Here is a 13920-nt window from a genome sequence, read left to right as displayed (position 1 = left end):
CAATTTGTTTGTATTCTGTATTTTCTAGAGAGCATTAGCCCCTCCAGATGTACACCATGAGAGACTGCTTCTTGTTTCAATTCTTGGGTTTTTGGTAAACCTAGTAGGAATATTTGTTTTCAAGCATGGAGGTCATGGACATTCTCATGGCTCTGGTATGATGGTTAGAACGCTTTGTTTCTTCATTTCTGGTTTCTGTCATAGTCACTTTTGAAAATTGATAATTTTTAAAGTTGAGCTTACTATACTGACTTTTAATAAAGAAAGTAATATGTTAATAGACTCATATTAATGTCTTCCTGAACAATCCTTCCCACTTCTCCATGTCCCTCCCTCTTAGTGGCTTCTCAGAGTTGTATGTATTATCAGCTTGGTGTGGATACTTCCAGACCTCTGTAGCTCATCTGTTTAGTATGATATCATTTATATTAAACAAACAAATATCAAAACCACAGTACAAATCTAGTTACTAAAAAGTTACAGTGTATGGGTGTATGAAATCATATGATCTGTCTTTGAGATCATTCCACCTGGTATCCATCAGTGTACCTTCTCTTGTTAACAGAAACACAAAACTCCATGGTGTGGGTTACCATGGTTTATTTAACCAGTCTTCTATGGATTTAAGTCATTTCTTGTTTTTCGCACTTACATATGAAGCATATCCTTGTGAACACATGCAAGTGTTTTTCCAAAGCTGTGCTATCCTATACAGTAGTCATTAGTCACATATGACTATTTACATTTACATTATGGTTAATTAAATTTAATAAAATTAAGAATTCAGTTCCTCAGTTATACTAATGACATTTCAAGTGCTCAGTAGCCACATAGGGCTACCATTTGGACAGCAAATGTAGAAGATTTCCATCATCACAGAAAATTCTTGGAATTGCAGTCTGCTGGAATATGAGTAGAATTGCTGGAACACAGGATATCTAGTTTTTAGTTTCAATAGATGTTAGCAGTTTGCCCTCCAAATGACTCATTCCCTTTTACCCCAGCAAAAAATTCAAGTACTAGTATTCTTTCACCCATATCAAAACTTAATATTATGGGTTTAAAACCATTTTGGTGATATTTTGATAAAAATGGTATCATTTTATTTGGTATTTCTTTGCCTAGTAGTGTGGTTGAAAATCTTTCTGTATGTTTTTAGGCCATTCAGATTTTTTCCTTTTCTGGAATTGTCCCTTTTTTGTTTTTGCCTGCTTTTCTTATTGTTAATCCCCTTACAAGCATTTTTAATGTATTTTGTATACTAATTCTTTGTTTTATGTGTTGCAAATATCTTTTCCCAGTCTATGGCTTGTCTATTTAAGCTTTTATTTAGGGGTTTTTAACTTGGATATAGTCTAGTTTTTCTGTCATATATTTTGTGGTATGTTTTCTGCTTTGTTTAAGGAATTTTCTGTCCCTGGGTCATAAACATATTCTCTTATTATTTAATACTGTGAAAATTTTGGTTTTATGTTTTTTTCCCATCTACTTTGGTCCTTCATCTGTATGTAATTTATTTTTGTGATGGGGTGAGTTAGGACCTTTTTTTCTCAGTGTGAATGAATAAGCAGTTTTCTAAGCACCATTTATTAATCTGCTCTTTACATCATTGATATAAAAAGACACTTTTACCCTACATTAAATTGCTTTATGTATCAGATCTGGCCTGTTTATTTTTGGCCACCCCACTATCACACTGGAATAATTGCTGTAAACTTTATGTTTTAATATCTGGTAGGGTTAATCCCATCTCTCTCTCTCTCTCTTTTTTTTCCCTCCAAAGTTGTTTGGGCCTGTCTTGCTCATTTGGTATTTTTCATCAGCTAGTCAAGTTTTATGAAAAATCTTTTTGGGATTTGATTGGGAATGCATTGTCTTTATGTTTAATTGTGGAGAATTAACATATTTTGAGTCCTTTATTAAATTGTCTTAGGCACTTTAATAAAGATCTTTATATTTTTCATTTGGTTCATTTTTAGGTATTTGAAAAGTTTTTCTCACTATTAAGAATGAAAACTATTATTTCTGCTTGTCTTAATTACATAGCCAGGACCTCTAGAACAATGTTCATTAGAAATACTTATAGCTTATATCATTATGTCAACCTGGATAATCACCTGGGTAGCTTTTAAAGTAACGTTGATGCCCAGGTTTAATCCCAGAATATTTACATCAGAATCTCTGGAGGAAGAGACCCAAACATCAGCATGTTTTGAAGCTCTCCAGTCAATTTTAGTGTGCAGTAAAGGTTCAGAACCATTGCTTTAATAAAAGAACGCTACTAAAGTTTTACCACTGGGTCTGATGTTTGTGGTCTGTTTCTGGTAAAACTGGTTTATCAAGTTAAGGATATTTCTTTTTTTTCTACATCTATTGAAGTAATCATTTTTTTCCTGCTTTAGTTCATTTAAAATTAGTAATTACATTGATAGATTTTCTCATGAGGAACTGTCCTTAAATTTGGGGGTTAAAATTTAGGTCTGTGATCCATTTTGTGTCAATTTTATGTATAGTGTGAGGTCTGGGTCCAATGTCATTTTCTTGTATATAAATGTCTGCTTTTCTCAACAGAATTTGCTAAAAAGATTGCTTTTCTTTGTTGAATTGTCTTGGCACCCTTGTCAACAATCAATTGAGAGTTTACTTCTGGACTCTCAATTCTATTTCATGGATCTATATGTCTGTCCTTAGGGCTAGAACCACACAGTCTTGATTAAGGTAGCTTTCGGGTACGTTTTGACATTGGAACATGTGAATTGTCCAACTTTATTCTTTTTTAAGGTTGTTTTGGCTACTCTGGGTCTCTTCTTGCATTTCCATATAAATTTTAGGATCAGTTTGTCAATTTCTGCCCAAAAAAAAGGCAGCTGGGGTTTTGATAGGAATTGTACTGAATCTGTAGGTCAATTTGGGAATTATTGTCATCTTAACAATGTTAAATCTCCTGATCCATGAACATGGGATGGCTTTCCATTTATTTGTAGCTTCTTTAGTTTCTTGCAACAATGTTTTGTAGTTGTTAGGGTACAAGTCTCACACTTCTTTTGTTAACGTTACTTGTAGGGCTTCTTTTTTTTTTGCTTGCCATTATCAGTGGGATTGTTTTCTTTGGATTGCAAAATGGGATAAGGGATACAGCTCATTCTTGTATATTGATATTGTGTCCTGCCACATTGCTGAAATAGTCCATTATTCTAACAGGTTTTTGGTGGATTCTTTAGAATTTTCTAAATACAAGCATACCTTATTTTATTGAGCTTTGCAGATTTTGCATTTTTTAAAAATTGAAGGTTTGTGGCAAACAAACCTTGCATCAAACCTATCAGCACTATTTTTCCAACACCATTTGCTCACTTCATGTCTGTGTCTCAATTTGGTAATTCTTGCAATATATCAAACTTTTTCATTATTATTATGTTTGTTATGATGATCTGTGTGTGATCAGTGATCTTTGATGTTACTACTGTGACTTGCTGAAGGCCCAGATGAATGCCAATCTGAATGCCTTTTTTTTTAACTTGTCTAAATGCCCTGGCCAGATCCTACAGTGTTAAATAGAAGTAGTGAGAATGGACATTCTTTTCTTTTTCCTGATTTTAGGGTGAAAGCGTTCAATCTTTCTTTATTAAATATGATTTTAGCTGTGTTAGCTATGGGTTTTTCAGAAATGTCCTTTAGATTGAGGAAGTTTTCTTTTTATTCCTAGTTTACTGGGTGTTTTCATCATGAAAGGGTATTGGATTTTATTAGTGATATTTTTCTTTATTTTTGAAGATGATCAGTTGGGTTTTACCCTTTATTCTATTAATATGGTATATTACATTGCTTGATTTTCAGATATTAAAGCACCTTTGCATTCTTAGGATAAATCCCTTTTGGCCATGGTTTATAATCCTTTTGACATATTGCTAGATTTGGTTTGCTAGCATTTTGTTGAGGACTTTCGTGTTTATATTCTTAAGGGATATTTGTCTGTAGTTTTCTTTTCATATCTTTGGCTGGTGTTGGTATCAGGGTAATACTGACCTTATATAATGAGTTGGGAAACATTCCTTTCTCTTCTGTTATTTGGAGGGCATAGGTGGGGGAGAGTTTGTGAAGTACCGGTACTTTTTAAATGTTTGGCAGAATTCAGTTGTGAATCCTGGGCTTTTCTTTGTTGGCAGTTCTAAAATTATTAATTCAGTTTTTTTGCTTGTTATAGGTCTATTATGATTTCTGTTTCCTATTGAGTCAGTTTCAGCAGTTTGTGTGTTTCTAGGAATTTGTCCATTTCATCTAAATAACTTATTATTGTTTATAGATATATATTTAAAAGTGTTCCTTTTTTTTCTCATAAGATCAGCAGTGATTTTAGCAATTTTTGCCTTCTCTCTTTTTTTTTCTTGGTCAGTCTAGTTATTTTTCCCTTTGGTTTTGTTGGTTTTTCTCCAGTGATTTTCTTCTCTTCATTTCATTTTATTTCTGCTGTAATATTTATTACATACTTTCTTCTCCTTGCTTTTGGGTTTAATTTTTTTCTTCTTCTAATTTTTTTAAGGTGGAAGATTAGATTATTGATTTTTTTTTTTTTTTTAGCACAGCTGCTGGCTCTTGGCTAATCTCAACTGAGCTGAGGCAGGAAGTGGAATGGCATAGCCCCAAGTTAAACATCAAGACCCTGCTGTCTTACTGAGGTTTGGTAGTTTCTTGGGTAGATGATTTTCAGTTCCTTTTGTGGTTTTGGTTAATTGTCAGAGTTCTGAAATTTTTTAGTTGTGTTCCACATATTTTTGTTGTTTTAGGAGAGTTAGTTTACCCACATCCTCTGTCCACCATTCTGGAAGTTGATTTCCCCATTATTCATGATTTTTCATGTAATGCAGTGCTGAATTTGATTTTCTGGTATTTAGGATTTTTGTAAATATAAGTGATATTTTTGAATTAGGTAACATCCAATCTTTTTCTATGCTTTGGAATAGTTTGTAGAAGATGCTTCTATGATGGTTTAGTAGTTTTTAGGTCTGCTATGGAGAAATGATTCCCCACTATTTTGTGCTTTTTTTCCCCTAAGGATTCTACCTGCTTTAATTTTACTGATCCTTTTACCAAATGCAGCTGCTTCCCTGCCTCTGCCTTAATGTGACCATATGCATGCATTGTTTTATCTTTGTTAGTATGTATAATAGTACTTGGCAAAGTTTTGGCCAAGATTTTTGTCTGTATTGTTCACTGCTTTATCCCCAGTGCCTAGAATGATTCTGTAACATAATGTGTTCCAGATAAGTACTTCTTGAATGAATGAACAACATTGTCTAATCTCTTTAAATATTTCTGTGTACTTCTCACTTATTTTCATCTCCAGTAAAGTCTACCACTTCCTTCCATGCTTTTATTTCCTTCCTGTACTTCATACTAGAAACTCAGTATTGTTTCAATGAATCTGTAGCACTTTCTACAAGTAAATATTTATTGAATCGAATCTGGTTTTAGAGCTAATTCTTTTCACTAATGTCAGTATTATTGTAACCATTAAATAATATATTTTTACATAACTTTTGTTCTAACACTCTTTGTTTTTAGGCCATGGACACAGTCATTCCCTCTTTAACGGTGCTCTGGATCAGGCACATGGCCATGGAGATCATTGCCATAGTCATGAATTGAAACATGGTGCTGCACATAGCCATGATTATGCTCATGGACATGAATACTTTCATTCTCATGGTGAGTACAGCCTAAATACTTTCAAGTGGACAGCTTTTTAAATAAACAGAAATTGTGTAGATTAATTTTTGTAGTTGAAATAATCTGTTAAAAATATTGCAATCAAGTTCCTTTCTAATGAGTCAGACTGAATGGTTTCCTGGACTAGTTTATTTTTAGTATATAATGAAATTAACTTGGCATAGGCAGTGAATGTAGCTTTTTTCAGTGAGTTTATCATAATAAAATGCCACTATTTTAAATGAATGTCAGTGAATGAGGAACTATTGCATTTTAGCAAATGATTTTTTTGAAGTATAATGAGGCCTTTTGTGCCATATATAGGCTTATAAAGATACGACAGGAGTTTTCAATTTTTCGCATTTTTCTTGTAATTTTGATAGCTATCACCTGATATTTACCTCCATGTTTCCTTAGAAATCTTTATATGCTAACTTATATAGTACTGGATACTAAGTTGTAAGGTATTTATCAACTTAATTAACATTGTATTTTAAAATTATATTTAAATAGTTTATTCACGAAATTTTAGAATATAGATTAATAGATAGAAGCTGCTTAGGTGATACCGTTTGATTAATCTTTAAATAAATTATATGCGTAGGGCTTCCCTGGTGGCGCAGTGGTTGAGAGTCCGCCTGCTGATGCAGGGGACACGGGTTCGTGCCCTGGTCCGGGAAGATCCCACATGCCGCGGAGCGGCTGGACCCATGAGCCATGGCCGCTGAGCCTGCATGTCCGGAGCCTGTGCTCTGCAATGGGAGAGGCCACAACAGTGAGAGGCCCGCGTACCACAAAAAAAAAAAAAAAAAAAAAAATTATATGCTTAAAAATTGTCTGTACTTGGCACACAGACCAAATCCTAAAGCTTTCAATTTGAAAATATGAAATGGGCCTTATAGATTGAATACTAAGACCCTAATTTTTTCAGTCTCTAACATTTGCTATATTTTTGTAACTATTACACTGATATGCTTTAAAACCTGCTTTTCTAAGTTTTTTGCTCACATGCGTCCCAAAATAATTTTGAAAAACTGTATATTGCTCACATTTTTAAGATGATTTCTAAAAAAATTTGTGTGTTTAAATAATTGCAAAGAATGTAATTTCTGATACCTTATAGATTATATTTTAGAATGAAACTTCCATATTACTCTATTGAATATAGTCAGTCAGTGGACTCTAAATACCCTAGTGATTTGAGACCCACTGTCACCCATTCAAAAATGCATAAGCAGTTATAAATTTTACAGCATCCTGTTTCTCCTCGAATTCTTATTTCTATTCCGCTTCCTTTCCAGAATTTTATAAAATGGAGTATATTTAAGTCCTTAGTTGACCATCTGTTATATTTCTTGGCAATAAAATATGTATATAAATTAAAATATTTTATTTCTTAGGCACACAAGACATTTAAACATTTCTTTTGGATGGAGTTATTGTAGCTTTTACTAGTATAAAGTCAATGAAAATAATTCTATTCTGATTTTTGATATGTATATAAACATAAAAAAGCAACATTTTATTTGAAATACATATCCTTTTTTATTTTATATGGCTGTGTTGGGTCTTCATTGCTACACACGGGCTTTCTCTAGTTGTGGCAAGCAGGGGCTACTCTTAGATGGGGTGCGCGGACTTCTCATTGCGGTGGCTTCTCTTGTTGTGGAGCACGGGCTCTCGGCACATGGGCTTCAGTAGTTGTGGCATGCGGGCTTAGTAGTTGTGGCTTGCAGGCTCTAGAGTGCAGGCTTAGTAGTTGTGGCGCACGGGCTTAGTTGCTCCGTGGCATGTGGGATCTTCCCAGACCAGGCCTCGAACCCATGTCCCCTGCATTGGCAGGCGGATTCTTAACCACTGCACCACCAGGGAAGTCCCTGAAATGCATATCTTAATGATATGACTGGAAGTCTTTTTTTCCTCAATTAGTTTATGGATAAATAACACTTATTAGCATAAAACAGGTTTGGCGTCAATTCTGTTCCTGTTTTCCATCCTTATAATGTAAGTATCAATACTAAGAAACTTTAAATATAAGGAATTCTGTTATAGCAGTTCCAGTTAATTCTTTGAACACCTTCAGAATTACATTCCAAAAATTGCATAACCTATCACCAAATGTTATTTTTATGACTTAAATGTAATACATGACACTATAAAACTCCTTGAAGAGAACACAGGCAAAACATTCTCTGACATAAATCGTACCAAGTTTTCTTAGGTCAGACTCCCAAGGCAATAGAAATAAAGGCAAAAGTAAACAAATGGGACCTAATCAAATTTATAAGCTTTTGCACAGCAAAGGAAACCATGAACAAAACTAAAAAACAACCTACAGACTGGAAAAAATATTTGCAAACAATGAGACCGACAAGGGTTTAATTTCCAAAATATAGAAACAGCTCATACAACTCAATAACAAAAAAAACAAACAACCCAATTTAAAAAAAGGGCAGAAAACCTAAATAGACATTTCTCCAAAGACATACAGATAGCCAATAGGCACATGAAAAGATGCTCAACATTGCTAACTATTGGAGAAATGCAAATCAGAACTACAATGAGGTATCACCTCACACCACTCAGAATGACCATCATTAAAAAGTCTACAGATAACAAATGCTGGAGAGGGTGTGGAGAAAAGGGAACCCTCCTTCATTGTTGGCAGGAATGTAAATTGGTACAGCCACTGTGGAAAACAGTATGGAGGTTCCTTAAAAAACTAAAAATAGAGTTGCCATATGATCAGCAGTCCCACTCCTGGGCATATATCCGTAGAAAACTCTAATTCAAAAAGATACATGCACCCCAATGTTCATAGCAGCACTGTTTACAATAGCCAAGACATGGAAGCACCCTAAATGTCCATCAACAGATGAATAGATAAGAAAGATGTGGTATATATACACAATGGAATACTGCTCAGCCATAAGAAAGAATGAAATAATGCCATTTGCAGCAATGTGGACGGACCTAGAGATTATCATACTAAGTGAAGTAAGTCAGAAAGAGAAAGACAAACACCATATGATATCACTTATATGTGGAATCTAAAATATGACACAAATGAACTTATTTACAAAACAGAAATAGACTCACAGACATAGAAAACAGACTTTTGGTCCAAAGGGGAAAGGGGGTGGGGGAGGGATAAATTAGGAGTTTGGGATTAGCAGGTACAAACTACTATATATAAAATAGATAAACAATAAAGTCTTACTGTATAGCACAGGGCTGTATTCAGTATCTTATAATAAACCATAATGGAAAAGGAAAAAAAAAAACTGTCTTTATCTCGACCAGCTATGTATAGACAGAAATCTCATGCTCTTATCAGGAGCTGGATTTTTAGAAGAGTTACACTTCTGACTATCAGGATTTTCAAGGTAGCTCCATCCTTCTCCCCATGCAGCAGTGCCATATTAAGACAGAAGTCATTGTGTAGCCTTATGCTTTTATACTTCTGGCATTGTTACAGTGTTCCATCAAAGATGTAGTAACAAGGGTGTGTCCACTCTTTGGTGCTGTGGGCCAAGAACCATGACTCTGTTAGTCATCATCAGAAAGCTCATCAGTCCACCTGATGATCCCATAACAAACATTGCTGATCTTTTACATTGTTTACCTGTATTTTCTGCTTTGATGTTAAAGCTGATTAGTAATCTTCCAAGTATTTAAGTATAAAAATTGCAGTATTTTTTCATTTTGTCATTATAAAGGCAATATGAAAAAGTATTTTTATCTCTTCTGTATGAAAAGCTTGCTGTATTCATCTAGAAGCTATTGGGAAACTGTTTGCCATAGTCCAGTTTTCCTGGATGCTGTCCTGGCTTCATTTCTTGGTCTTCTTATAATATCAAGCAGTAGTTTTTTTTTTCTGGATTTTCCAATTGTAAAATTGGTGCAGCAGGCTCTGTAAGGTATGTTATGAATATTAGAAGACTCAGTGTTTTTAATTTACTGGGGTTTTTTTTACCAGATTGCTTAATATAATAATTTCCTAAATACTCTGTACTGTTGATGCAGCTTGAAATTTCCTATGTCTATCTTCACTTAATTACCATATTAAATTTTAAAAATAATTTTGTAGGTCTGATGTGGCTATATAGTCATGCATCCTTCATGATACATTTGAATGAAAAGTACTCTGAATTGCAAAAATTGAATCAGGAATGAAGACATGTTTTAAAATAATTTAACTTAACTCTCTACAGATGGCCCCTCCTTAAAAGAAACAACAGGACCCAGTAGACAGATTTTACAAGGTATGACAAGCAATTTGTATATTTCTCAGTTTTATGAAACTGGTTTCATAGTTTTGAGCTATCTGAAGTTTTCCTTTAAGAAAAATGTATAACACAGTATTTGTGTTTAAAATGTTAGCCTTCCTAGTCGATTTTTTAATATATACTATTAGGTATATTAGCAGATGTTCTTTTAACTGTCACTAGGCTGTTTTCTCAGATTTAATAAGAAGATTAAAATATTCAGAAACTATACTGCTTAAATCTAAATAAATACTCATGCCAGTGACTCTAGTAACACTGTAATATTTAGTAATAAATAATAGTATGTTTGCCTTTGTAGAATTATTAAATAATTTTTCCAAGAATAATATTCAACATGTATTTATGTTGTGGAAAAATGTAATGCTAAAAATGTAATGCATCCAAACTCAAATAATGTACAGAGCTAAGAGTGAATCCTAATGTAAGCTATGAACTTGGGTCATAATGATGTGTCAGTTGTAACAAATATACTACTCTGGTGGGGGAGGTTGACAATGAGGGAGGTTATGCCTGAGTTGGAACAGTGGGCGTAAGGGAAATCTCTGTCTTCCACTCAGTTTTGCTGTGAACCTAAAACTGCTCTCAAAAGTAAAGTCTATTATATTAAAAAAAATAATAATGCAAAGGGAGATCTTTCTCATATCCATAGGCGTCAAATTATGTCACCTAAAGAGGAGCTTACATATTATGTAAAATGATATATTACAGAATTTTACAAGCTAGAGAAAATCAGTCTTGTCTATGAACTATGGTAGTTTCTTTTTTGGGATGTGAACCAATCTTTGGCTCTGGATTTCCATATAAACTTCACTGTCACAGTTCCTAATTTGCAGCTCCCCATTTTTCTGCCTTTATTAACTTTTGACTGCAGTCTGACTTTCTCACTAGCTTGTGATCCAACTTCAACTGTGCTTATTTTTATTTTCTCCTCTATTCTTTGATATAGTTCTTGCTTTTTATTTTTTCACTGTGAATATGTTCCTCCATACTGAAGAGCTTATTTCAGGAGGCTTAAATGTGTCTTGTAGTGACTAGTTTTCCATTTGTGAAATACACAGAATTGTTTTAGGACAGCATTTGCTGAAATAGCTTGTAATCATGCATATGTAATGCATCTATATCCAATGCTACAAATTTAGCCTTGATAATAAGAACTTAGTTTTAGTCTTGGAAATCATCAGAAGTTGAGGGAAGGGAGGTCAGATTTGCATTCCTAATAATCTTTTATACAAGCTGTTGTGAAAATTAGCTTGTATTTTCAGAGTATCCATTAATTTATGGTGGCTGAAGCAACCCAGTAGAAAGCTGAAGGTTAGGATAACTTCCAGGTACTAAAACTTTTCCATATAGATACTCACACATGAAAAACTGACTTTACTGAATTTTTCAGTTATTTGCTGCATTTTCAATATGACTCCTGGCTTTGTAGGTTCATGGGCAGTTAAAATATCAGTATCCTACCAAGTCTTTTAAGGGTTTTAACTTTTATATAAGTTAAACATGTTAGTTTAGATTTCTCTCTGTAGTGATTTTCTTCTTGAAACAGTTACTGGAAAGTAAGAAGGGCTTAGTTAGTTAATGACACTTGCTAGTAAAGCCAGTTTTCAGGTCAGCAAATAAGAGGTAGCCAGGGACTTGCCAGTCAAAGGATAATCAAGAACAAAGGATTCTTTTCTTTTTCCTTTCAGTGTTTAGAGCTGCTTTCAATTCTGGTCCTACCAAAACATTGATTAAAGAATGTATAAAAATTTAAAATCACATATCACTTAAGAGTTTTGAAGGTTAGGGACCCTCAATCCACTTCCACGTGTATCTTCCTCCAGTTTTAATTTTAAAACTTAAAGTGGTCCCAAAATTTATTAATCTATTTAATTTTTTGTTATTTGAAACACCATAGAGAAATAGAATATTTTTTTAATAGGTGTGCTTGTAACATATTTTTTGTTACAGAAAAAAGAGCTGTTGACTTTTTGAAGAGTTGTTGTAAAGATCAATACTGTGTACAAATGAAAAAGCATATTAGGTACTGAGGAATCAGTTACATTTGGTATTAATACATGATATAAAATTCCACATTAGCAGATTGATTGAAGCATATTTTCATAGAGTGTGTTAAGATTCAATTCAAGTGTATTAAGATTCAATTAACAACTTGTTAATAGTCCATTTTTAAATTATTAGAAAGTGTTTTCAAGTTTAAATAAATCTGTTTTATACCTAAAACATAATTGGGTTACCTTTAATTGCTTATTGAATAATAAAAAAGAAAAATAAGTATTTCTAAAGTAGACACATGGTTTCACACATTAGATATTTCTTTTCAGATAGAGTAGTTGATGCTGTTGAAGAATGTTCTATTTCTAGCAACATGTGGTTGAGGTTTGTTTAAGATACAGTGTTTTGCTATACAGTAAATTTTACCTCTTACAGATCTAAATGTTGAATAATTTGTCTTAGTTAAAATTTTTTTAAATAATGTATACTAAACTTAATTTTTGACATTTTTAAATGGTTTTCCAGTCAAGTATCAATTATTAAATGTTAATATATCTAGGTTCTTGGGCAGAGTATCAGTATCCTCCTAATGTAATATTTAATTATTAAAAGTTCAAAATATATTTACATCCACTTTAAAATATTCAGATCTCTACTTTCTTTCATATCATGTTTGAGTTTAGTGTGTAACTTTAGGTAACAATACCTTCAGGATAATTACCAGGATTAGCAGTATGGTCCATAGGAAATTCTAGTCTCAAGTGGTAATAATTTTAATTACCAGCAGAGGGCTCTGTGTGTACATATATTTGTAGTTATAAACAATGTTTTCTTGACTGATTCTTTCAGCCTAATGCAGTTTTCTTCTAACAAATTATTAATTAACTTCTGGACTCTTAACCAGAGATGAGTGTGCACAAAAAAATTTTTAAATCAGTTATTTCTCTACTTCTTCATTTATATTATAGCAAAATACTAAGGATCATTAAGAGCAAGCATAACTTATGAGTCAAATATTTTAACCCCTGCTGTTTTTAAAAGGAAAGATTATTCCAATTCCCAAAGGTACTATCAATATTACTTCTTTACTAAACAGTGAATCTGCATTCTTACTGATTTTCAAATTGGTATTTAGTTTTTTATATATAAAATCAAGAATATAGTTTTAAGAAATATTTGCATTTTCAGTTGATCAGAAAATGTTATATTGATTTTCATTATGCTTTATTTCTAGGTGTATTTTTACACATTCTAGCAGATACACTTGGGAGTATCGGTGTAATTGTCTCTGCCATCATGATGCAGAATTTTGGTTTAATGATAGCAGATCCTATTTGTTCAATCCTGATAGCCATGCTCATAGTTGTAAGGTAAGTGTTGGTATGTTACTTTCAGGTATTAAAATGAGAGGTGATAAATATACTACTTAAATTACAGATCTAAATTATTATTATGTTGGGGGTTTTTTGGTCTTTAACAAATTCCTACATAGATTATTTCTCTTTTCATCTTACTGTTTTTTTTCTGTGTTTACCTAGGGTTTGATATTTCTTTTTGGTATTTAGTAATTGATCTTCTGTAAATCAAATCAGTAGTAATTTTCTTAAATCCAACACTATATCTGTAGAGTAGAACACTGGAAATATAAAATGTATTAATGTTAGAATATTATTCCTTTGACATCTGTATTTTGCACTATCAAATGCAAAAGAATATTAAAATCTCTTCTAGAACTATTTTTAATTTATAAAGTTATATTATTATTGCAGAAGTCTTATAAAATTGCTTACTGAAGTATATTTATGTCCTTCTCCCTATCTAGATTATAAGTTCTTGAGGAAGAATCTGTCTTTTAGCTCTTTGGCTCTCTGTTGCCTGTCATAGTACCAATGTGTATGTAAAAGTGTGTGTGAGTGTGTATAAATTCTCA

The 13920-nt window shown here is 32.9% G+C and overlaps 1 protein-coding gene across 1 annotated transcript in view; it reads left to right on the top strand.

The window, feature by feature from the left end:
• Window positions 1-13920, top strand: part of SLC30A7 (solute carrier family 30 member 7) — an 80166-nt gene that overhangs the window by 18889 nt on the left and 47357 nt on the right. Inside the window, exons 5-8 of the mRNA XM_081257363.1 lie at window positions 29-155; window positions 5563-5706; window positions 9921-9971; window positions 13225-13360. Of these exons, the coding sequence (XP_081113489.1) occupies window positions 29-155; window positions 5563-5706; window positions 9921-9971; window positions 13225-13360 (458 nt within the window). The remainder of the gene's footprint in view (window positions 1-28; window positions 156-5562; window positions 5707-9920; window positions 9972-13224; window positions 13361-13920) is intronic.

The sequence above is a fragment of the Mesoplodon bidens genome, assembly GCF_964165515.1.
Source record: "Mesoplodon bidens genome assembly, chromosome: 2".
Lineage (NCBI taxonomy): Eukaryota > Metazoa > Chordata > Mammalia > Artiodactyla > Ziphiidae > Mesoplodon > Mesoplodon bidens.
The sequence above is the reverse complement of the archived record's forward strand: the minus strand, read 5'-3'. Positions and strand labels throughout refer to the sequence as shown.